We start from the raw sequence: 26,606 nt of genomic DNA, 5'->3' as shown, positions 1-26,606 counted from the left end.
GACTTAGTGTCATTAGTGCCATTTTTGAATCATAGACAGCTTACCATTTGACCTATTCTAAAAAATTAAACAAAATCATTGAGATCAGCAGCATGATTTACCTAAAGATGTACTAGAATTTTAGAAAGAACATATTAAATGATGGAAAATGTGTTTCAATAAATGATCTACTCATAAACAAACCGAATTATTAGTATTTCTAACTAGCTTTACAGCTATTCTTCATCAACAGCACACAAAATGCATATACTAAAGTGTACAGAAAAGAAAACATTCACAATAAAACTGGCTAATTACAATTTGCCATTTGTGGCTTCCTGAAACCCCAGAGTTTCTGAAGTGATCTGAAGGCAGCATAAATGTCAGCTGATCCTGTGTGTGTGTGGGGCAAAGTATAGAGTGTAATTGCTTCTGTGTGAGAGGGATCCGTGCCCGTTTGTTTTGACGATCACCAGCAGAGGGCACTCACAGGTTGCTGCTGTATCTCTCTTAACTGCATTTGGCTGTGTGTTCCGTGCATGAATAATTAATTAACCTGGACACAAACACACTCTCACAGAGGGGAGTCATGCTCCCTGACAGACAGAACAGGAAACACACACACACAGACAGGAAACACCAGCAGGACAAACAACTATGCACACACATGTGGTTACACGCAGATAAAGAGACCCACTGACCAACAATGCCACAAACAGACCTGTGGGAAAACTACAAGCCTGGAGGGCCACACACTGATACAGACAGAAAAACAAAAAATATCAAAATCTATATAAAAGGTCTGCACGATTTTGTCAAAGTAAATTGTACTGGTGTTATTTTGACAAAAATCGAGTGTGTGAAATTTGAACTGTGAAATCATAAACATTTAATACGGTTTCTGGTCCCCATTGACTTCCGTAGTATGAAAAACATCTATAGAAGTCAATGAATCATAATACATCCTATATACGAAAAACAACAAAAACCAAATGGCACTCATTCACTTGGAGCTTTGGCTATTTATTTAATTAAACTGCAGATTTTCGCAGTTTAATAAAGGCCATAACACGATTCGATCAGCTGAGCAGTCCTAATAATGCTTCACCACGTCTTTCTCTTTCTTAACCACTTCCGCATTCCCATCAAAATGAGCACTTAAAGCAGTCGATGCCTTTGTAGGTCAAACATCAGTCTAAATCAATGAGCATGTCTTTCTATGAGAGCCTGCAGGGTTGATTAGATTTACAAGTAATGGGGTCCTCGGCTTATTGGAAAATTTAAACACACAGATCTGAGACTCGCACAGCTCCTCTTAACACACTCCTTGTGATCAGGCAGATGTCATTAGGTATTGACATGCTAGCGCTCTCTGAGTTAGATTAGCTCACGTTAGAGGAAACCGGTGCCTTTGAGATTGAAGGGTAATGAGTGCATGTCAACACGGAGCGCTTCCTGTCTCTAACCACCTCCAGTGAGTGTCTATCTGGTAAAATCACACGATATTTAGCAAAACTGTCCTTTCCTGAAGATTTATTGTTTAAAGCAGTGGTTCCCAATTTTTTCTGCTGGCCCCTCTTTAGTAGGAAAAATATTTTCAAGCCCTCCACCTACATGCACCCATAAAGACAGTCTCAGACATGACCTTGTTTGCAAAATACTATAGGAATTATTTGGGTCCCACTTTATATTAAGTGGCCTTAACTATATACTTGGATTTAAATTATTAATTTGATACAATGCACTTATTGTGTACATACATGTTTTTACATTGTACTTATATTTTAAAAACACCTGTATGTAATTACATCTGTAATTACATTTATAATTACACTGTTGACCCATCCCTTACACCTTACTCCTACCCTTAAACCTACCCATACCACCAAAGCTTTCCCTAACCTTACCTGTATCCCACCTTAATAGCAGCAAAAGTGTTTTGCAATTCAATATGAACCCAATAAGTACATTGTACTTATTTTTTGATGTAAGTACATAGTAGTCACATAATATAAAGTGGCACCTTTATTTGAATTAAAAATGTAATTAATATAGTACTACAACTGCTCAACTTCAACAGGCTTCTTTTTGTGTTCCTGATGTGAAGTCTGTAAGTGGCATCTTAATTTGCTTCATATTGTCAGAATCTAAAATTTTGAGGCACACAACACACTGGGGTCTCTCACAAAACACACAATATTTTCTCATCTTTAAAATCATTGTGTCTACACCGGATGAGATGGTTGTCGCGTCGTGCTGCAACAGCTTGATGAGGCTTTCCACACTGAACGCGACCGTTGCAAATCCATTTGTCCTTTGTGTCAGAAGTTGCGCGAGTGCTTGGAGTATGTCAGAAATAGGACGAGGCATCAGTTTACTGTCGAAAATGTGTTGTGTCGTGTTGCATTGTGACGTGCCACATCTAGTGTAGACAGCATCACTGATTATAATGGGTTCTATGTGCTTTTGTAGTGTTGCATCGTGCTGGTGTATAGTTGTGAAGTTTGAAGTAGATTCATCATCTGCTTTGTTTACCTGGCACTGGAAGTCCATTCACAAACTTGTCTATGCTTAGTGCAGAACCATGCATCATTCATGTATATTTTTACACGGCTCCCTGCAATACTCAATTCTGATTCTTTAACTGTGACATATAGCAGTCTTTTAGTCCACGAAAATAACATAATATGCAAAATCTGCTGACTGTACACTATCCCTTAAAGGGTTAGTTCACCAAAAAATGAAATTTCTGTCATTAATTACTCACCCTCATGTCATTCCAAACCCGGCCGTAAGATGTTTTTGTTTTTTTTATATAATTACTGTGATTCCAGGTCCAGAAAAGTAGTAAAGACATTGTTAAAAAAGTCCATGTGACTACAGTGGTTCAACCTTAATGTTATGAAGCGACGAGAATACTTTTGTGCGCAAAAACAAAACAAAAATAAGACTTTATTCAACAATTTCTTCTCTTCCATGTCATTTTCCTATGCTGTTTACGTTGTAGACGCAGTGCAGCGATTCCAGGTTCTAGTCAGTATGCCAGCTCAGTATTGGCCAATGCTGTACACATGAGCAGCACGACGCCTGCGTGTGATGCTGACGCAGGAGCCGACCAATAATGAGTCGGCATTCTGACGTAGAACCCAGAAGCGCTGCACTGTCTATACAACATAAACAGCATAATTTAATGCAGTCTCCTGTGTCGTGCCGCTTTGCAGACTCTTCTCTGTGCGTTCATTAATTTTGAAGGAGGAGTGGCTTTGGAGATGCTCTGAAGGGAGGGTGGGATCTCATGCGTTCAAAGCTAGCTTGCTATTGCTAGCCTCTCCAAAATTGCCTACGCTACCTTTAATAGACACACACACACACACACACACACACACATGTACACAGAGAAAGAGACAGTAGGAAACAGCTGTGGGGTTACTCACTGGAAGGAAGGGGGTCTGGAGTCTCCGATGCCTCCTGTCCTCTCCAGAGGGGGCGGCAGATCGGCCTGAGTGTCTGCACACACAGATCCTCCATCAGAACCATGAGAGCCGTCTGCAGACACCAGCTGTACAGAGACAGAGAGAGAGAGAAAGAAAGGAATTAGCTTATCTACAGCATCTGTGACATGGTTGATAAGCCTCATGTCTCATGATAACTTACCAGTATACAATACCATTGAAAAGTTTGGGAATGTTTTTGAACAAAGTCTCTTCTGCTCACCAAGGTGTCAGAAGAGTGTCAGTGTCAGTGTCACATGATCCTTCAGAAATCATTCTAATATGATGATTTCCTGCTCATGAAACATTTCTTATAATTATCAATTTTGAAATCAGTTGTGCTGCTTCATACTTCTATGGAAACCTTGATACATTTGTTTCAGGATTATTTGATGAATACACAAAATAACTGAATTTTTTTACATCTAAAAAAAATACTGAAATATACACATGATATGCATATGATATATACACTTATATCCTTTTTAATCAATTTAATGCTTCCTTGCTGAATAAAACTATACACAAAAATATAAAAACATCACTGACCTCAAAATTTTATTTATAAAGTTTTATGGCTATACTTTGAGAATTGTGTGCATTCTAAAGTTTATCCCAGTGCAATAGATTTCCATTGTACGAGTATTACTGTAAATGTGTTGATAGCGCTGAACTTGTATTAAACCTTAATCAAAAGTGTTTTAAAAATGTTTTAAAATCAGTTCAGTTCTGAAGGCACAGCAGGCATGTCATAGTTTAGGAGAGGAATAAATGAATCAGAATGCCATGAACCTTGTAGTAATGATCATTAAGAGTCTCTTGGAAAGAGAGCATTCACATCCTGTTGGACAAACAGAGAGCCTCTTATGAGACCACAATGAGCTGCATTGGAGTCCCAACACCACCCTAAATCTGATTGAATCTTCTTGTTATACATGGGATATTTCAGGAGTGTTTTTCACTCACCCTGTGACTTCACTTAGATAATCCAATCACAACCAACATGGAAGAAGACAATGTGCTTTAAGAGCACAGCAACACACAGAATTACTTCCCTGTCACAAATATGCTGTGTAACCCTCAAAAAAGCGAAACAAAGAATAAACAAGATACCAGAGGCCTGTTGCATGAAGCTGGTTTCAGTTCCAACCAAGGTAAATTTAAACCATTTAAACTCCTTAAATGTTATATATATATATATATATATATATATATATATATATATATATATATATATATATATATAAAAATGGGAAAAAACAAATATCACCTTATCCCAACCCTTAACCAAGGGGGCCTCGATCACTGATCTACCACAATAAATTGTTTGTTGGCAGCAAAGGTTACTATATTATGGAATTTCCTGTTGGCAGACTCACGTGGAATGACACTGGATTCTAACTGATGGATGCCAAATATTAAATCAAATTTTAACAGAACCATGTGTTTTACAGCTATAAATTAACAGCTGATATGCACTACCAGGTGCTGAAAATGGTGCAGTACCGCTCTGACCACTAGATGGCCTTCCAGCAAACTTGCATTGCTCTTTCCATGCCTGCAAGTACTTTGACGGACAGAGCCAAGTCCCTCCCTGCCTGAAAGCTTCGACAGGCTCAGCTCTGCATGGGAAAGTTGCTGGTGTGAATCTGAAACGGGGGCAGTAAAAGGACGCACATATTTCCCCAGCCCCAAGCTCCTGCCTCTCCTGGCTGCCGCGTTGGAAAAGTGCATCTGAAGATGGCAGGGAGTAAAGCAGCGATAAAGAGCACACCTTGTGTTTCTCTGTGGAAAGGGAGATTTGAGAGACAGGGATCTGGCTATGTAGCTGCTCTGTGTGTGTGTGTGTGTGTGTGTGTGTGTACTTGTTTTGACTATACTTGTGAGGACCAAATGTCCTCAGTTATATTGTGAAATGCTTTTACAACCCACTAGTGAGGAAATTGACTGGTCACTAGTTTTATCTTAGCCAAAAGAGGTTTTTATTTAAACCTAATGATGTGCACATGTTTCTGTGATGGATAGGTTTAGGAGTAGGGGGATAGAAAATATCATTGACCTGATATAAAATCAATGGAAGTCTATGAAATGTCTTCACTAAGATAACATAACAAACCTGTGTGTGTGTGTGTGTGTGTGTGTGTGTGTGTGTGTGTGTGTGTGTGTGTGTGTGCATGTGTGCTTAAATCCACGTGAAGAAATGTTAGTTGCTCTTGTCTGAAAAAAATAGGGTGTGTGTGTGTCTTTGGAAAAGAGTCAATCAGAGGGAGGTGGTGTGAGTCTAACTGACTACATAGAATAAAAATAATAGGGAATGTGATAGTGTGTTTCTTATATTATAAATTATACAGTGGAATGTAAGTGCATTGAAATTGTGCTCTCAGGTATGTGTGTGTGCATGTGCAGTGCCAGTATGTGTGTGTTGTGTGTGTGAACAGGTGTATGTTTCTTTCTTTAAAGTCCAACTGAAAACTGTATGGTCTTAAAAATAAAGGTTCCAAAAGGGGGGATTTGTAGAACCTTTAGTGAACAGTTCTTAAATGGGGGGCCTATAATGCCCCTTTTACAAGATGTAATATAAGTCTCTGGTGTCCTCAAAATATGGGAGAGACTCAGGAAGAAGTTAAAACTTTTAGAATGCATCTGGATGTTTCTGAACGGTTAGTGGATAAATTTATGTAGTTGCTGTGGAGTTGATTCAACTCATCGACTAGCATGTATCGTCATGTTAATCTTTTGTGCAAATCCAGCGTTGAATTGATCCTCGTTTGTGAAGCAGTCCGGTGTAAAATGACGGCATGGCAACAACACTCTTCTACAACAACTCTTCCTCTTCTCTAAAGCAGCCCAACATGGCCTCGCCCACTTTGTTGTGTGTTCTCGGGGGCGGGGTTTATGTAAATTTTGGGGTTTGTGATGTCACAAACCCAGGAAGAAGCTTGTTGTAGTCCCTATCAGCCGTTTGTTGTAGTCCTTAAAAAGCGATTTATGTAAAAGAAAATTTCTCCCTTTGCATTGAACTTTGAGCATCATAACTTTGCAGATGTTGTTTATGCTCAAACAGCAACATTACACACTAACTAAAGTTAAACAAGTGAAATCACAATCAAGGACCACTTTATTGTGAAGAATATTTCAATAATCTAAAGAACCATTTTCCAATATAAACAATCTTTTGTTCAATGGAAAAGTTCCATGGATGTTAAAGGTTCTTCATGGAACCATCAATGCCAATAAGTGTAGAGTGTGACTTGATTTCATTCGAAAAGGATGTTCTGGATCAGTGCAGCTCTTTGGAACAACATACACTGATGAATCATTCACACAGGCCACGTTGGAAGAGAAGGGGGCATTTAAATGTGAGACTAAATCCCCTAAATCATCCCTGTGTGTGTGTGTGTATGGAATACAGGAGTCACTCGGGATGTGAGTAATAACCATAGTAACAGTATGCTGTCTCTCAAATGTCAATAAAAAGATGAATGCCAACAGTTGAAGTGATTTGGAGCTTTGCTATTTTTGACAGAAATATTAATGACTGGAGACTAATTAATGTGTTAGTTTGTCCATTGTATTAGAGTCCAGTAATTTATAGTAAACCACCATCAACAGATTTGCCTATGTTTATACTCATTAAAAGGCAGAATTTAGTCAGCATGCACTGTCTCAACCATAATGTCAAAGTTATCCCAAGCTAGTTATTCAGTTCAGCCCCCAACACCACACCTCAGACAAGATGTCAGCTTCCAATTGGGAATCAATTCACTACATTAACAACTAGTTATTTAGTTGTATACACATGGTAACATGACAATTTGGTAACATGGTAACATGACAATTTGGTCTGCACTAATTAAACTTTTCAAGACTAAACTCAATTGTATAATGCAGTTGTCACTCTTCTTGTTCTTCTTTTTTTTTAAAGAGTACTTATTACGGAAATAATAAACTTTAAAAGAATATAAGAAAGCATTGCTAACTGCCATGTGGAACGAAGGCCCTTCATGAAAGTATTCAGTCGCTGACTTTCGTTGGGAACGACCCTTCGAGCAGCATCTCCTTCCGGCAGTGGCCTTCAAGGGTGTGAAAATGCCATTGGGAATTTGCTCTCTTAATATTCTCTCCTGTGTCTCTGGGACAGACAGAGGAGGAGCAGATGTTTGCCAACCACTAAACACTTGCGGTCAATTTAACGCATCCAAACACACACTCACGCCTGACTGACTGATCTCTGAGCTCCTGTGTTCAGAGACTCACACTTTCCTCACACCTGGGCCTTCTAATCAAACCTTTACCGCCAACATAGAGATGGACGGTTACACTGGACCCTGTTACATTCTAAGGTTAATAAAACACAAGCAGAAGAAGTGAGATGAGGGAGGTCTCTATACAGTCTGTAGGTGTGTATGTGTTAACGCTAACTCACCCATGACACAACACGTCCGTTGAAACACGGTAGTTTGGCGTTGTCATCAGAAATCTCTTCCTTCACCACCCTGTAGAGACAATGAAACGACAGGTCTGCTAAATGTTTCACCAGAGTAACAGATAAACTACATATGCTCTAAATATACTGCAAACAATACCACAGTTGTCATGGATAACAAAATTTTCTTTAATTTGATTCTGCTAAATCAGTTAAAACAATTATATGGTTTTGTTTTAGATTAACTGTTAAGCACGAATACACAAAGAAAATAGACTGAAGAAAATGTGAATGGTTCTGCCTCTCAGTTGCTATGGTTTTGTAGGCATTTGCTATAGAGCACAACACTCCGGTTCCGGGAGTAAAAACTTTAATTTTCTCCATAAGGAAATTGATTTTGAACGATAACTTATAAACCTTTAAAGACACCCCTATTGTGACTCTGTGAGCTACGAGGTTGTTAATCGATGGTATTTGTTTCTGCTGAAGGCGTCAACCTGCATTATTTCAGCTTTTTTTTTTTTTTTTTAAATAATCATGTTTAACAGCAGAATTTGTGGTGAAAAACTACATTACCCATGATGCTGTACAGAAAATTACACCAATTAAAGTCCAAAAAAGCAACATGCTCACTGATTAACTGTATAAAGATCCAAGATAGCTCTTTAGCTCCACCCACTCCCATGAATTGATCTCCCTACACTCTCAAAATACTAAAATGTTTGTGTGTATATATATATATATATATATATATATATATATAGGGGTAGACATGACCTTTTCTGTGTTATCATGTTTGATTCAGAAGATATGATACATAATTTGGTTATGGCGGAAAGTAAAATTTTTGTGATGGCTCCATTTCTGAAAATGTTCAGGGCCCCAAACTGTACAAGTGTACCAAATTTAATGCTTTTATGAAAAAGTGAAAAAAAAATTCACATTTCACCTGGACTATACCTACTTAAAAGCTTCATGAAATTTCTCACTAGCGAGGTAATAAAAGCGCTGTTCTTGAAGTAGTGTTGTCACGATACCAAAATTTTGACTTCGATACGATACCCAACTTAAATATCACGATACCGATACTTAAACAATACTATGGCAAAAACCTAAAACAGCAGGAAAAGTAAATAAATAACACATATGACAGAACTTCTTTCTTCACCAGTGTGCAGGCTGATAATTCTGGATTTGAGCTTCATTGCCATGAAGTTAGAGTTAGATTTAATATAATTTTTAATGTTTATTATTTTCATGCTAAATAAAATTGTAAATTATTTGCTGTTATGCTTTTTTATACATTTAAGTGTTTTTGACTGTAAGATTATTGTAAAAATTATATTACTGTAAATAATTAAAGCAATGTTATTAAAGCATAAATTGGTTTAAAATAACTCAGTGCTTCTCACACATAGATTTTACTTGGGCGGGCCGCCCACGTATAATAACGGCCGCCCAAGTATATTTGGAGACACATTTTTGCTTTTATTATTTTTATCCTCTTATACCTTTATATCCGAGATAATGATATGGTCAAGATAATGAAACCATCCGCGATCGATAAACTAGTCGTTTCATACCTGCTCGTTACATGTGCGTCAGAACTGTTTACTCCCGCTGACATTTCCAAAGGCGCTGCATTTTGCAAAGTCACAAGGGGGCGCTGTTGCGCAACAGCACTTCAGTCTGCTTCAAAGTGATTCTCAATCAATAAAAAGCGCAGATTTATGCCAAGCGATTGCTAATGAACTCAAGTTGATGAATTATTACAAAGTCTACTTTATGGCCTTTATATAAAATGTTTTAGACGATTGTAAGAATCTGAAGGATCAGCCTGCAATAGTACAGACATTTCAAAATAAGAGTACCTATGTATTTCGGGCTTGTTTATAATTAAAAGTCACACGCTAAGTTTTTTCTTTTTCTTTTGGGCATTATTGGTATTTTGGTTACACAATAAATTGTATTTAATGTGATTTCCATTTAATTCATAGTAAATTATTGTAGTCTCTCCCACAGGAAGAAAAGACTAAGAACATTATGACTAAGAACATTATTATTAAGACTAAGAACATTATTACTAAGAACACAAGACACATATAGCCTATTATTCATTTTATAAATTTTACTAGTAAATCTGTATCCCATTCACTGAGAGAGACACTATATGACAGCAAGGAGAACATAGGAAAAGGTGAACCATTTAAATGCTGTAATTTTGCATAATTTACAATGCATAATATTAGTATGTAATTAAATGTAATATGCTATGTAATTAAAATTAATTTCAATGAATAAAATAACTGTTAAAAATCACACATTATTTGTTTGTCACATGTAGTAGACCATTTTTGTGCCGTGGGTAATATTCGCCGCAAGTATATTTCAAACCTGTGGAAAGCACTGTAACTGTATATACCCTTCACATATTTATGTATTTTTAAATTAATTTTATTTTTGCAACCAGATATCACTTATTAAACTTTGCGGAGGTCTGCTTGCACGAGTAAAATAAATAAATAACACTCATTTAATGTTTGAGAGCATAAACATAATGCTGGTATCACACTAACCTGTCGCTCTTTAAATTCTTTGTACAAATCGGGATGTTTGACGGCAAGATGCTTTTGACTCCCTTCGCTTGCGTTATTTTGTAACATCTTTTGCAGACGGGCTTTGTGGTGTCCACAAAGAAATAGATGCGTAAGAAATTGGTCTTACACACAAGCGTTTTATGGACAAAAACCTGATAAATGTCTTGAAATACAACATCTGAACAATGTCTTGAGATGTGGTAACCGTAGTAAGCAGAATAACTGACTCCGGTCCATGAATTATTAGAAAATAATGCACACCCGCTTCACATCCTGGCCGCATTACCACCTCGGGTGTGCATTATTTTCTAATAATTCAAAGGCCCGTCGTCAATTATTCCTTACCTATTGTTTTCTGGCTGGTTGCCAAAGCATGTGTTGTTGTATTCTGGTGGTTGCTATGACATCACTAGGTGGTTGCATTGTGGTTGCTAAGGTTTTCCCATTGGTTATTAAGGCAAGCGAAGCAGTTGCTATAGTGTTCTGGCTGATTGCTAGAGCATTTACTATTGTTTTCTGGTTTTGGTTGCTAAATGGTTGTTTACTAGCTCATGTCTAAAGAGGTCGTAGTAATAGTGAGGGGCTTGACTTAGAAAACAAGTAAAGCCACAATGATCAGCTTCATTTCTAAAAGCCCCCTCACATACACACAGGTTAATTTAGTCTCCCATAAAATAAAATTCATGGCATGCACCTCCGAGTCCCTCCCCCTTCCCAGCTGCTCCTTAAAAAGGTGCTGACCCCACTGACTCCTGTCACCATGGAAACCTTTGTCAAAGTGAAAGACAGCTGGCTAATAAACCATGTGAGGTTTGCTGAAACAGACCATGTCATCTATTAATAATAAAAATCTATTGCGTGATCATGATTGCATTCATGCAATATAAATCATAACCAGGCAGCTATCTTTAATCAAACACATCTCATACCAAGCACCAAAACAAAGTCTGTGCTATAGATCAACAGCAATAAGCTTCCCTGACTGGCAAAAAAATATGTGTGAATGCTTTCCTTTGGTCTATACTGACATGTTTCATTTGATCTACTCTCAGCGATAGATAGCATTTCTATAGACCTTATACAAACCATCTGATGCATATTTCACACAAAAAAGCATTTGACAACAGCAAGCTTCAATCTGATCTGATTGGATTGCTTTACTGCTTCCCTCATCTCAGAAGATCAAACTAAATCCGTATCAAATGAATTCAAACCGACATTATAAAAAACAATCTGATGTTTTATCTTTTTAACATCCACATTCAGGGCTTTATTTGTGTCATACATCATCTCTCTCTTTCTCTCTTCCTGCCAGATGAAGCTGATCTAATGAAACCCTTCAACAGTGACTGTATCTGCTGTATTTCACATCTGTTCGAGTGATGAGTCAGAGCCTCTCAGGCCCAAGATCTCATTCTGTGTCCCAGTATGCTTGTGCCTATGTGTTTGCATCTTATTTTTATATACATATAGGCAAGCCTTGACATTTTAACACCCGTCAACCCACCGAATGTGAGTGGATTTCAGCAGTGGCGTGTAACGCGGTCACTATTGAATACTCTTGCGGGTTGAATATTATATATGATATATACATTTTTCAATTGTAGTCTTTTAAAAAAGGTAGTGCAAAGTAGTGTTGTCAAAAATATAATTTTTCTGACACATATCAATATTGAAATATCCAAAACGCTTCCAATAGTCATTTTCCATACAATAGATACACAATACAAGCTGCGCTTTCTCGCTCTCATCTCTCCGATAGCGAGTTGACACACAAACCCACCTCCCCTCACTCACTCACTCATTACATTTGCTCCGTATGAATATTGTTGGTGTTAAAGGGCTTGAATTTCAGTGTGGGATTGCGCGTATTGCACATAATTTTACTTATTCCCCCCAAAGTGTGCCACATAAAGCTGCCTCTCAGTACTAAATTGAGTTCTTTTTTGCTGCTTATTGCGTTTAAACCGTCAAATACACACAAAATAATGTCAAAATGCCAGTCTTGGTGAATATTCACGTAAACACAGTCAGTTATGTTTTAAGTGAATGTAAATAGTTGAGAAAGAAAACGCATGTGTAACAGTATAATGGATAAATCAGGTCTTAAAGTGACAGCAGCCTAATATACCTGCTGCCAAATTATTCGATAATATTAAATATATTTATATGCCATTTTTTTCCCCCCATGTCATTGATTCCAAATTTGTGGCCAGTGAAAATGCTGAGTGGCTAACTTTTGAAAACCACTAGCCACAGTGGCTGGTGAGCAAAAAAAGTTAACATCAAGCCCTGCTGTTGAGTTTTTGGAAGTCATCAATTCCGATTGCTGCATGTATCATTACAAATTCTTCTAAAGCCAAAATTATAATGCACAAAATGCTGTCTAGATAGGTAACCATGCAAGCTTTTGAAATGCAGACGATGAGAGGTCTCTGGTTGCCTGTGTGTATTTGCGTGAGTAACAGATTTTATCCCAAAGGCCTCTAGACTCTGGCATGAGCTCAATGATTGACAGCTCTCAGTGAATTCCAATCTGAGCACTTTGTTGCTTTTAGTGAGTGGATTTCACATTGTTCCACAGTGCAGATTCTAATCCTACTTGGGCTATGCAATAAAAACTCAGCAGGGATGGTGACATAAGAGGTTTAGAGAGCAGCTCTCCTCCTCTTTTTCTCATTCTGTTCTTCTTCTCTGCTTTCCTCATTCCTGTGGCAGCATGAGGTCCCATTTCTCCTAAAGCAGTTTCTTCTGAAATCTCAGCTTGGAGAAGAACAGAAATACTGCTTAATATGAGTTGTATTTTCACTTCAATAAATAGTTAAACCAAAAATCCTTTTGTGGAACACAAAAGGCTAAATTATAAAATGTACTAAAGCTTATAGTCATCAGGTCAAGATTATGAAAAAGTTCAACAAATGCACTAGTAAATTTGTGTAAAGACACAAAGAAACAGAAGTAGCAACAGATATTTTCTTCTATATTGTGATATACATCCAACAGATTATCAAAAAAGAATAAATGTATGGCATGGACTTGGTTTTATGCATTGGTTGTTGATGGGAGGTTGAGATGTGGGCGTGGTGCTCAAACGTTTAGGCAGATGAACGTGAGCTTGCAGGGGCAGGTTAAAGTGACTAAATAATCATCAAATGAGACATTGTGATTAAAGGATTAGTTCATTTCAGAATGAAAATTTACTCACCCCCATGTCATCCAAGATGTTTAAGTCTTTCTTTCTTCAGTCGAAAAGAAATTAAGGTTTTTGAGGAAAACATTCCATGATTTTTCTCCATATAGTGGACTTCACTGGGGTTCAACGGGTTGAAGGTCCAAATGTCAGTGTCAGTGCAGCTTCAAAGCGCTCTACATGGCTCATCGCAGAGCAGTGCAAGATGAGCATTTGTGGTTAAAAAATACATAATTTTTTATTTTTTTTTTTAGAAAATGACTGATCGTTTCTCTAGATAAGACCCTTATTTCTCGTCTGGGATCGTGTAGAACCCTTTGAAGCTGCACTGAAACTGACATTTGGACCTTCAACCCGATGAACCCCAGTAAAGTCCACTATATGGAGAAAAATCATGGAATGTTTTCCTCAAAAACCTTAATTTCTTTTCGACTGAAGAAAGAAAGACATAAACATCTTGGATGACATGGGGGTGAGTAAATTATCAGGAAATTTTCATTGAAGTGAACTAATCCTTTAAACATTACGAGTTTACTTTTTTAAAAACTTTAAAAAAAATAAAACATGAACGGATGAATTGTCTATAACATGCATTTAGACAATAAATAGGGTGAATTTTAATTTTATGCCAACTTTAAGTTTCTCCAGATGCCATATGAAAGCTTTCTGGGAATATAAGGTGAATAGTGTGAGTGAGATCTTATTTGAAACTTCTGGACAAAAATATGATTGAATGACTCAAATTCAAATAACAAATTGCACAGTGGGTTCATGTGTCATATTGATAATGTTATGGTAAGTTTTTTTGTCCTATTTGAAGTTTACAGACCATGGTCAGTTTATACATAAGGTCCCACTTTATATTAGGTGTCTTTAACTACTATGTAACAAATGTTTGGTACAATGTACTTCTTGTGTTCAAGGTGTATTGCAAAAAAACTCTTGCCGATACTGAGGTGGGATATGGGTACGGGGCATGTTTGGTGGTATGGTTAGGTTTAAGGGTGGGTTAAGGTGTAAGGGAAGCGTCAACAGTGTAATCAATTACATGCTAGTATTTTTTTAAATGTAAAAACATATGTACACAATAAGTGCATGCACTGTATCAAATTAATTTAAATGTTAGTACATTATTAGTACAAATGTTCGTAGTTAAAGACAATTAACATCAAATGAGCTGTGTGCTTTCATTTGGCAAAAAGCAGCATGAACATTCTTCAAAATATCTCCTTTTTGTTATGGCAACAACATTTTTAGTGAACTAAAAACCCTTTAAATGAATGAAATAGCCTATGCTCAGTGACAGATGGACGTCCACACCTTTGCAAGGTTCTTCAGATAGATTCAATGAGCTCCTCATCTGCCTCCCTTCCCCACATGACATTCAAACTGTCTCTTGTGACAACAAATCCGGTTTGACTGACAGGAAATCTTTTGACAGTTGTGAGGGGGTTTCCAGCTGTTTCAGCCAAAGATCTCCCTCATTCGTTACAAGCACAATAATGTCATCATACCAACATTTGTGTCTTATATATTTCTTTGTCTCTTTTCAGTCTACTTTAGCAATAAAAGTACACCAATCCTTGCACACAGACACACACACACACACACACACACACAGAGCCTTCATCAGGCTAGCCCAGTGGAATTGGGGCAGTGTGTGCAGATGGCTCATGTGTGTAGACAGGCCCATTGATTTGTAAGCAGAGCCGATCTCTAATGAAGAGGCCTTCCTTCTTCATAGCCCGAGTTGATTAGATTTTGTCCAGAAAACAAGCCTGGACTCCCACAGCAGAAGATGTGGAGGAGGAGAAAGAGAATATAGAGAAAATGACAATAGATGAGACTGAAAAGAAAGGGCTGTAAGCACTCCAAAAGTGCTCATCCATCATTCGTTTTTCTATCCTCTGCCTTAGAGACGCAGTCCAAACCCTGAAACTGCCCGACAATGAGCCAGTGATGCAATGAAATCCACAGAGACCCAAAATACACACAATGCTAAAAAACATGGAAATCACACACATACAATATGCTAATACTGTCCAACTCAAATGAAGAACTGTACTCATACGTGCACTAAGGAGAGGACAAGACAGGAAAATAAAGCAGGGAAAGTAGGTCAGTCTTCTTTAAAGGAACATCACTTCCATCAGAGAGAACAAGTCGGCCTGTGAGTGAAAAGCTCTCTGCTGCTTACGTTTGCCAGACTGACCACTCACGCATTTTTTATTCACGACATAAACTGGAAATCTCAACTTCTATAACAAAGATGGTTAAATACTCTGTGTAACTTACAAACCACGTTCTTGATCCTGCACACACTATCTCACAATCTGTCCACTACAAATCTCCCAAACAAACAGTTAATAAGCAGATGCATTATGCTGAGAGCGAGTCTACTGTATGTGCGCAAGTTTACCAGCTGTGCTGCTCGATGAGAATCAACAGAATCAAATTCAGCAACATGACCTGAGAAATGATCTCTGTAATTGAAATCCAACAGTGACAACACAATCAACTTTATAATTTTACAATTTATGGGTCATTTCCTTCTAAGTGCAACAAGAAAACATTTCAGTCTTTGCTTCCATGATAATGAACAAGGCTAATGATTCCTTGCACTTTTCTTTTTTTTTTTCTTTTCAAATGTCTGTGAATATAGGTCTGTCGCAACTATTGATTAAGCATCTGATTGTGGTTATTTAATTTAATCACAGTTCATTACCACAATAATTGCGCCGCTTAAATTTCACTTATTTGGTCATTAATATGAAATGAACATATTATATTACATAATATAAATATTATTATAGGTTTTTTATTATTATATTCAATTCTAAGTACAACAAAATTAAATCATTAATCACAATTTTTGCATGACAATTAATGATCACAAAATTAATGATCATGACAGGTCTTGTGAATATGGGGTTATTCTGTTGAATATTGTCCTCCTATTCTACACTTGTGTAGCATTTTATTTTTGAAAATTATGTCAGTGAAGGTGTTTTGCCGTGCTATACTGTTCTTTTTACTCTAACTTTTGAATAATAATAATAATAATAATGACAAACAAAAATATGTTTTTCACCGACTGAGTTCAGCTCGAGAACTGGATGTGAGAATATACAATACTACTGTAATTTCATATATTGTTTCAAATAAAAAAGAAATCATGAATGACTTTCCTTATGGGCAAAACATACTTTTGTCCTGACTGATGCATGCCATGTAATAAACTTTAAAACTCTCTGAATCTCCATTTATTACTGTTTCACCAGTGAGCAGCTTTACTGTAGCAGAATCCTCCATCTGTCTGTGAAATCGGTGTGTGTGTGTGTGTTCGTACTAAAATGATGATCATGATGCTAATGGCCTTACTGGCCCTACAGCTGTTATGAGAGAGACACAAGAGAGAGGCCGACACACACACACACACACACACACACACACACACACACACACACACAATATCTAGGTCTATCTGAATTAAACTTAGTGACCCTTTTAATCAAATACTCCTGATCTCTCTTCTCATAAATAGCACCTTCTTGCAGAACAGTCATTCTTTTTTTTTTTTTTACTAGAACAAGTACATGAAACCGTAAAGTCTGATTGCTTCCCTGAAACTGATGAAACATCAGTGATGTCAGCTTCATCACACACTCATGCTACATCATGATAACGCCACATTCCTGCCACTGGATGAAGTCAGCGTGTAGAGAAACAATATAATGTTGTTAATAATGAGCATGTATGCATATGTGTGTTAATACAAAGGGTTAAAAAGTAGCTTGAAAGGATAAAGTTTTACTGCTGGCTTCATATGATCATAATCTACACCTCTCACTGAAGCATGAAGCTGATGGTTATGTGAGACAGACACCATGAAAACAGAAATCAGACTGACTGATGTGAGATTTAGTCTTATGACACCAAACTCAAAAAAAATTATTATGAACAAGTTTTCATGTTTTCACTTGCTCATGCACGTCCCGAAACATCAGGTCATTCGGGACAACCACTATTAAACATGGAAAATGTTGTATTATCTTAAAAACTTGTACTAAATATAAAATGTTTGATTGTCCTTTTGCTAGCTAGATAGATATCAGCCTGTTAGCACTGTTTGAAAATATCGTCATTCGGTATAACAGAAAGTGTCATTTAGTAAAAACTAAATTTTGGTTACATTTTCATCAATGACCCATATATCGATGCAACTTTCATAAAGTACAAGTACTAAAAGCCTTCCTTCAGCTGGAAAAAATAGTCCCTGACCGTGAACAGCAACAGAATGCGTCATCCCATGGAGATCAACTAAAAACAGACTAGGAGAAGTCAGGCAAAGACTGTTTGAGTGAGTCAGTCAGTAGCGAAGACCAATTTACTATTTTGCTATATAGACCAGAAGCTATTGACTAATCAGAATCAAGGACTGGAACTAACCGTTTTATAACAGATATTTTATATCACTCCAGTTTTAGCTTCACTACATTGGCTACCAATTCATTTTAGGATCGTTTTTATTTATTTTTTCAGTTTAATATTAATATACATTGCTTTTTTGAATCATCAACACAGCCATAAATTAGTGTCTTAATTATTCAGACATGTTGAATTCAGACCATTATAAATTATATCATATTCACTATAAAAGAAATGATTTTTCAAAGTTATACAATGATTATTGGAGTATGTTTTACCAGAAAATACTATCAGTTTTTCTACTTCAAAATGTTGTTTAATTCAATGTCTTGCCTTTTTTTTTGTAACTGTTTGTAAAATTTACTAGCAATTTCTGAGTGAAAATTGTTTCTGCTGATTTTTTTTTTTTCAGGGTACAAAACTAATCAGCCTAGTTCATGAATATTAATTAGGTGGCAATTTTCAGCAAATAGCCATCTGACTGCAGGAAAGTGGATGCTATAGTAGGACCAAAGAAAAATGTCAGCTAAAAAAAGTTACAAATTAAAAATACCTCATATTTAACAAATCTCTTTGTTGTTTAAAAACACGCTTGATCATGTAATAATATTGATCTGGCTTAAAGGGATAGTTCACTCAAAAATGTATGAGTTTCTTTCTTCTGTTGTACTAAAAAGAAGATATTTTGAAGAATGTTGGTAACCAGACAGTTGACGGTAGTCATTGACTTCCATATTAGGAAAAAATAAAAAAAAATAGAGAAGTCAATGGCTACCATCAACTGTCTGGTCACTTCTTTTGTGTCTGGTCACTCACACATGTTTGGAACAAGTACAAATGATGACAGATTTTCATTTTTGGGTGAACTATCCCTTTAACACTTCAGATTGCTCAGGTTATTTGCTATATTTTAAATAAATTAAAAAACATATCAGTAATGCATGATATTTATTAGCATGTCTTCTCACAAAAAAGCCAATATGTGCCTTGGTGCTGGTGACACTAAGTCCGTTTAGATAAACAAATGTTTGTGCATTTGGCCTCATTTATCATGACTTCTGCTTTAGTGATATTTACAGACACTAAGCTGCAGGATAATCAGATCATGATGCCCTGCAATCTGTGAATTATCATAATGTGTCAAATCCTGTGATTTAAATGGTCTTCTCACATTCATATGAGACAGAAACTGAGGGATTCATAAGCTGATTTTTTTTTTAAATAATAAAGCATACCTGCCAATCAGTTAGGTAAAACTTATGAGCTGTAATGCAGAAGCTTTAACCACAACTTGTCGCTAATCTTCTTTCATTTAGTTTGCCTGTTGTTCCAGGTCACCGAGATGAATTCAGATAATGTTCTGATTTGGAATCACATGGGCATGAATCAAGCGGGCCTGTTTTGCATCATGGCATGGCAGTGTGGAGTCTGGAAGTGATTATGCCAGAGGGTATGGAACAATGGCTGGCTGTTCACCTTGATGAGCTGGTTTGGGCAGTACATTGATACAAACAAGCAACGTGGACAGAGAAAATGTGTTAGGAGGGTCCTGTTTTGCAGGTGGTGGATGGGTCTGTGTGTGCGCGAAGAGGTTTGTGTAGCTTGGCATCTAAAGGAGAACCTTCTGGCATGCCAAGAAAAGCAAACAAAAAGCAGATCGCATGGACTTGAATTTCGCAACATGACACTGTTCTTTGTGGCTTAACAGTGACTGTGGAAATCTGTTCAGAGGATCAGTGAGCATGATTCCCAAGTGTTTCCTTGTTTCCAAGTCAGCATTCCAGACCTCAGCCACATGCGTTGGGAGGTGCGCAACAGCACTAAAATGTACTTTACCTCTCATAAACACTGGAAAGACTGCTGCACCACTGGGGGTGGTGGTAGAAGTCATTTTTTAAAACTCCTCCATATAAATGCACAGCCTGCTGCTTTATAAACAAAGCAGCATTGAAACAATGGCATGTAAATAATGACAGATAGGATCCCACACTTTTTGACCAATGAATTTCCATGGCTTTTCCAGTCATCAGTTTTAGCGTATACGGGTTTTTAAAAATTATTTATTGCACTCACCAAGAGTTTTGAAATATTTTTTGAGTTGCACATATAGTCACTATCAGTGTTGGGGAAAGTTACTTGTAAAAGTAATGTATTACAATATTGCGTTACTCACTAAAATGTAACTAATTGCATTACTTAGTTACTTTTTATGAAAAGTAATCTGTTACATTACTTTTTCTCACCTGAGCTGGGCTTGCTTGCTTGTTTTTTAATAACAATACAAAATTTCTATTTTTGGCAAATGTAAAGGTCCTTTCACACCAAAAGTGAAATGTATTAACCTCAGGCAGAAGAAAATGCATATTTACGCCTGTACAGTAGAGGGCGCAGCCAAAGACTACAGAATACTCATATAGTTTTGAATGGGAGGAAGTGCAACACGTGGCGGAATAAGTCCTGCCTTCTAATTAAGAGCCAATCGCTAATTGGTAAAGTCATTGGACCACTGCAGCAGCCGTTAAAAGCTCCGGTTCTTATAGAAACAGTCAGACACATGTTTCCTATAGAGACGCGCACTTAGGACTGCGCATGCGCATTAGCTTGATCTAGTCTGAAAATACAGTTTTTTGTCATGATTCGAGCGTTTAGACACAAAATTTATGAGACAGTTGTCAGATTTCATTGGTGATTTCAAATATGAAATTTAATTGAAAGCTTGGCAAACAGCTTTGGAGAATTTGATGTGTCCCCTTTCAAAGAGATAGGAGCTGCACTTGCATGCCCGAGAGGTGTTTCAAAGATGGCCGCCGAGTGAAATGACTTAAAGTCTTAAAGTCCCTGTGAACCGGAAGTTGCAAACGACTTTTCTCCAGTGTTGTGACGTATTTCCAAGAGAAACGGAATATTGAATATAGGGGCAGGGTTTCATTTTAGCGCTCCTCCTCTCCGTCTCTCGCTCATAGCAGACTAACAGTTAGAGGGGAGTGGTTTAAGCGTTTTCAACCCAAGCCGTCAAACTGACGTCATCAGGGAAAGAACGCCATACCAGACCGGAAGTAACTTTTCAGATTTTGATTAAAGATTACCACAACAAACAGTTGTTTTTTGTGTATTAACTTGCACACATTAATTGTTCACAACAAGACTAGTAATGTGCACTAACAAAGTAAATAGGGTCGATTTTGATTTCATGGCGACTTTAAAGGGACTTTGGCACAGCTCAGCTGTGCTGCCATTCTGGACTAAAGAATATAATACAGAAGGAAGTTCAACCCTCTTATTTCCAAATCTAATCTAAAATATTTTTTGCTTATTAGTATGGTTGAATTAGATCATTAAAGGTCAGCAGCAAAGACATTGGTTAATAAAGTGAGATTAAATACATAAAGTACGTTAAAGTTACATAACTCAAGTTACTTGTAATGCGTTACCATCAACACTGGTCGCTATAGAAAGCTTTTGTTTATGACTTTTCCTCTTTTTGGGGGGATTTTGTTCATTTTCATGACAGGAAATAAAATTCCCTAATATTTCCATGACTGTGGGAACCCTGTGGGTAACAAGTCCTGAATTAGGCCAGATATACAGGAATGAATTGGTTTTATTGTTTAAAGTAGAGCTGATTAAAAGTGTGTAAATCATGTGCAAATCAGAAAGTGTGTCAGCAGTTGAAGATGATGATGAGAGAGACTGAATGTAAGATTATTTCAAACATGAGGTCCGCTCTTATGAGTTACAGTTTATCTCGCCTCTATCTCAAAATGTGAATGTCAAGTTTCTCACAGCTTTGATCAATTAATATCCATGTCTTTTCCAGTCATTTCTGATTACTGGATAAAGAATTTGTTTATGCATTCTCCTTTTTTATATAAAAGTTAAAGCGTATGAAATTTTTTATTCACTATACAATTGTTCATGAAAAGCACAATTAAAATCCAGATTTTCCATGTCAGTGGGAATGGAAACTGGATTCACTGGCTAAAGTGACAGCTGATTCTTCATTCACACTTTGCATTGCATTGTTAATGTCACAGAGCAATTACATGAGTAATCACTATGTAAGCAATACTGTATAATTACATCTTGTTATACATATGTTATTGTCAGTCATTATTTTAACATGAAACATGAACAGTTAAGCACAGTCTGGGATCACACCTGAACTGTCACTGAACTAAAGCATGTCTCTTCCTTTACATAATCTAAAACCATCGCAGACTTTGAACAGCAAAGCACATAAAGCCTCCTCTCCTTCACTGACCCCAGATCTGTATCTAAAGACCACCGTTTACACAATAGACGTATTTGTGCTGGAAACTACGGTTTATTACCTGTCTGATACCGTTTACAATGACCTGGAAACAATACGAATACACACATTAAATCAGAGCCGAGGTTGTGTGAGGGAAACCAACGGAAGGTTTGTGAATAACAAAATAAAGCCGTTAAAAGTGGTCAGTCTGAGGTAACGTTAACGATACTGACAGAAAGGGTTTTATTGTCTTTTAACATGCATATTGTGCCTTACCCGAAATCATCGTCCATGGATTTGAAGAAAAATTTGTAGTTGGGTTTATTGAGGACATTTTTGAAGTCAGCAAGAGTGACGCTTTCAGCGGGAATGGGCAGTTTGATGAGGTAGGGAGTCTCCTGCTCGTCGAGGTGATAGATGATCTTGGTCTCCGCCATGGCGGGCCGCTGCTGAGGGACAGGCCGCGCGCATCAGCCCCACAGCGGCGCGCGCTTCCCGCTTCCACCGCTGAACGCTCGAGCGCGCCTCTGTCCACTCTCAACCTCCGCGCGCTCTTCAGTCAGCGACAATAAAACCTGATAGAGGAGTATCCGTGCGGTCGTACGTCACACAAATCTATCTAATAGCAGAATATAGAATTAATAGACGCGAAAATGAAGCGAAAGAATAGTACAGGTTGGTCTTCTCTGGGCTCCCTATGGATACTGTTGCTTTTTCCTCTTCTCTGTCCTTTGGAAACAACTGTCGGCCGATGTGAGATAGCCCCTCCTATCGATACACCACTGCGCTCCCTCTACAGGACGAGTTATACAAATATTACACTGTTCTTCTTTGGCTGCTAGCCTATAAATGTATTTAATCTTCTCAATTGCGCAAGGAGCCGTTAAGTCGTGTTGTTGCTGCTGCATATTAATCCCTCAATAGAACAACTTGCCTTTTTTTGACTGCATCTAAACTAAATAGGTTGGTAAATTATTTTTAATGTTCCTAAATATGTTGGGGATGTGAGTTTGTATTCCAACAAATCTGCATCTGAGTGTCTTTTTGCTGTGATTTACCTGAAGAGGACGATCAAAGACTATTGATTTATTATTAGTGTGCCGATATCGCCCTCTAGAGGATGAATCGGTTCATATACAGCTGTTCAACTCAGCGGTTGACCTCTGGAGGCGCACGAGAAAATATTGTTCATAATAATATAGCAGACATGACTTGCGTTTTATGAGGTAAATCCTGTTTTATACGGTCTATGGGTAAATCTCATGAAATATGTCAAATAATTTTGACAGATGTATATTTTTACTATTTTAGGATCATTTTTTGCACTGTCACATTTTTTTTTGTCAACCAGCCTCCCTGAAATACTGAGTATTTACTAAGTCCCTTTAAAGATGCAATATGTAAGATTTTTGCAGTAAAATATCCAAAAACCACTAGGCCAATGTTATATATTTTGTTCACTTGAGTACTTACAATATCCCAAATGTTTGCAACTATTTGTAAATCGTGAGAAAATTGCTATTTTACCCAAGGCTCCGGGACGTGTGAGGACTCGGAGTCGCCTGTTAATTGCGTCATACCTGCGTTACCCTCAGTTGCCGGTTTTATTTTGTAGAAACCATGGAAACACCAAAGACGCTTTAATATATTATACGTTTTCTTGTTGATTTTTTGCGAGTACCATGCTTTACCATGCCTCAGAGAAAAACACTATTTTGTGAAGTAGCTAACATAGCATAATCAGAAGCTGCTTTATTTTTAGTAACAGTAATACAGCATTTTCTCCATCATATGTTTTAAAATTAATTGCATGCCATTTATCAACACAAGCCATCCAGTATTTAATATGATATTCTAAAATCGATCTATCTTACTGCAGTATGTAACAGTGTCTCACAGCAGCCGCCGAGCGAATGCACAGAGTAACGCTATAACATAATTTTCAACACTCTCAAATGTATCTAATATGATAAACAGAGCTGCGTTACCTCATACTCTGTGTCATAATAAAAGTTCTGCTGCTCGTGAGGCGTGTGTTGCGCAATCGCTCCAGCTGCCTCGTCAGCTCCCACAACACTCGGTCCTGCTCTGCTTCATACTACAGTAACATTAATAATCGCATCCATGAACATGATTTCTTCCCGAGTCCTATCTCAATTCTTTTGCACCGTCCGTTGAGGTGAAGACCACATGTCCCAAGATTCCGCGCTCAAACTTGGCGTCATCAAGCTACGCCTTTGTTTTGAATAGGCTTCTAGCGACCTCTAGCGGACAGAAATCCTACATACTGCACCTTTAAGACAAGTCATTTCACTTGGCGGCCATCTTTGAAACACCCTCTCAGGCATCCAAGTGCAGCTCCTATCTCTTTGAATGGGGAAACATCAAATTCTCCAAAGCTGTTCACCAAGCTTTCGATTAAATTTCATATTTGAAATCACCAATGAAATCTGACAACAATTGTCTCATAAATTTTGTTTCCAAACGCTCGAATCATGCTCTTATTTAGGAGGCGGGACTTATTCTGCCATATTGCGCGTTGCACTTTCTCCCATTCAAAACAATATGAGTGACACGTCTTGTGTCATTCTGTAGTCTTTGGTATTTATAAGCCTACATTGTAAAGTATTTATACATCTCAGCTATTGTACTGCCGTTAATTTATGCTGTTTAAAAAACAACAAAAACATTTTATTATAGTAAGAGAGGGGCAGGGTGATCAATTGTCATGAAAATAATGTCACTTTATGGCTTCAGTAAATTTTTTCCATGTGACCCTATAATTTAGGCTAAATAAAATATCTGAACTAAACATGTTCTTTTGATTCTCGCGATCCGAACACTTCTGACGCCACATAGCTCCGCCCATTTTCATAATTGGTGCGAGTGTACAAGTGTACAGTTAATTCATTAGCATACAAACGGTTGCATTCCGAGTCACTTTTTTGGACAGTTTGTTGAAGACAGAAAATTGACAAAGACTAGAGGATGAGAAAGATTTAAAGGAGACATATTATGCAAAATTCACTTTTGCATGGTGTTTGGCTATAAATGTGTGTTGACAGTGTGTGTACACAACCACCCTATAATGATAAAAATCCAACCACTCCTTTTTTTTAATCCCCATAAATCATAAGCAGTGTCTCAGAACAAGCCGTTTCCAGATCCCTGGCAGTATGATGTCACATTAGCCACAGGCCCCACCCATGAATGTTGACAGACATTGTTGTTTTAACACAGAACCGCCCTGAGTGAGTTCACAGCGAGTTGTACACAGTCCGCCATTGCTGCACTGATGAGAACGTCTCCCAGGCGTTTTAGGTGTTCTGTAGGTGGATGGATTAATCCACATAGCTCTCTCCATTTACTCCCGAAATCTGAGCCACTGAAGACGAGGTGGATCAATTTTGTTTTCAAAGAAAATCCTCCCTTAACTCTACGGAAATTCGTTTATGTCTGCGCGAATCATTTCACTCCGGACTGCTTTGTGAACGAATGTCAATAAAAGGGACAATACAAAACATACAGTCTCCAGAGTGATACTGGATACGGCAGTAATGAAGGTGAGAGCACTTTATTACAGTTCATCAGAGTTAATTTACGGATATAAAGTTTACCAGTTTATTGAGCACCACCCAAAAAGGCATAAGGTGTTTATATATTTGTTTACTGCTAGTTTTAACAAGTGTTTCTGTGTACTTCGCTGTGTATGTTGATGATAATGTAAGGGAGAGAGAGAGTTTATGGATAATATTATAATGCACACTTGCACTGTTTTATTAAGCTCTTAAGTTCTTATTAAGAAATTAGATTTTCTAGAGTGAAAACGAATGCTTCATCTTTTGTGTGAAGTACAATAAACTCATCTGTAAAGTTTTGGCCATCATTCGAACAGTACAACAGGCTTGTACTAATATAGTGGAAGAATACAATATAAGTTACAACCGTAATTGATCTAAACTATACCCGTTCTCTCTCCATGCAGCATATATTTCCATTTTTTGACATTTGACATAGTGTGTCTTGACTGACTCCTGACACCGGAGAATGAGGTCTTGAAGCTCCGCCCTCTTAGGCAGAGCACAGCAGCTCATTTGCATTTAAAGGGCACACACTGAAACGGTGTGTTTTTGCTCAAACCCAAAAAGTGGCAATTTTAACATGCTATAAAAAATGATCTGTGGGGTATTTTGAGCTAAAACTTCACAAACACACTCTGGGGACATCAGAGACTTATTTTACA

General features: G+C 37.5%; 1 protein-coding gene across 1 annotated transcript in view; it reads right to left on the bottom strand.

The window, feature by feature from the left end:
- Nucleotides 1-23,263, bottom strand: part of LOC125254118 (segment polarity protein dishevelled homolog DVL-3) — a 34,809-nt gene extending 11,546 nt beyond the window's left edge. The window contains exons 1-3 of the mRNA XM_048168560.1: nt 22,640-23,263; nt 7,897-7,966; nt 3,414-3,538 (exon numbers count right to left, since the gene is read on the bottom strand). Coding sequence (XP_048024517.1) covers nt 3,414-3,538; nt 7,897-7,966; nt 22,640-22,800 — 356 coding nt within the window. The 5' untranslated portion in view covers nt 22,801-23,263. The remainder of the gene's footprint in view (nt 1-3,413; nt 3,539-7,896; nt 7,967-22,639) is intronic.
- Between the last annotated feature and the right edge of the window lie 3,343 nt (nt 23,264-26,606).

This window comes from Megalobrama amblycephala, linkage group LG19 (assembly GCF_018812025.1).
Source record: "Megalobrama amblycephala isolate DHTTF-2021 linkage group LG19, ASM1881202v1, whole genome shotgun sequence".
In the NCBI taxonomy this organism is placed as follows: domain Eukaryota; kingdom Metazoa; phylum Chordata; class Actinopteri; order Cypriniformes; family Xenocyprididae; genus Megalobrama; species Megalobrama amblycephala.
Note: the sequence above shows the minus strand (reverse complement) of the source record. Positions and strands in the feature narration are given on the sequence as shown.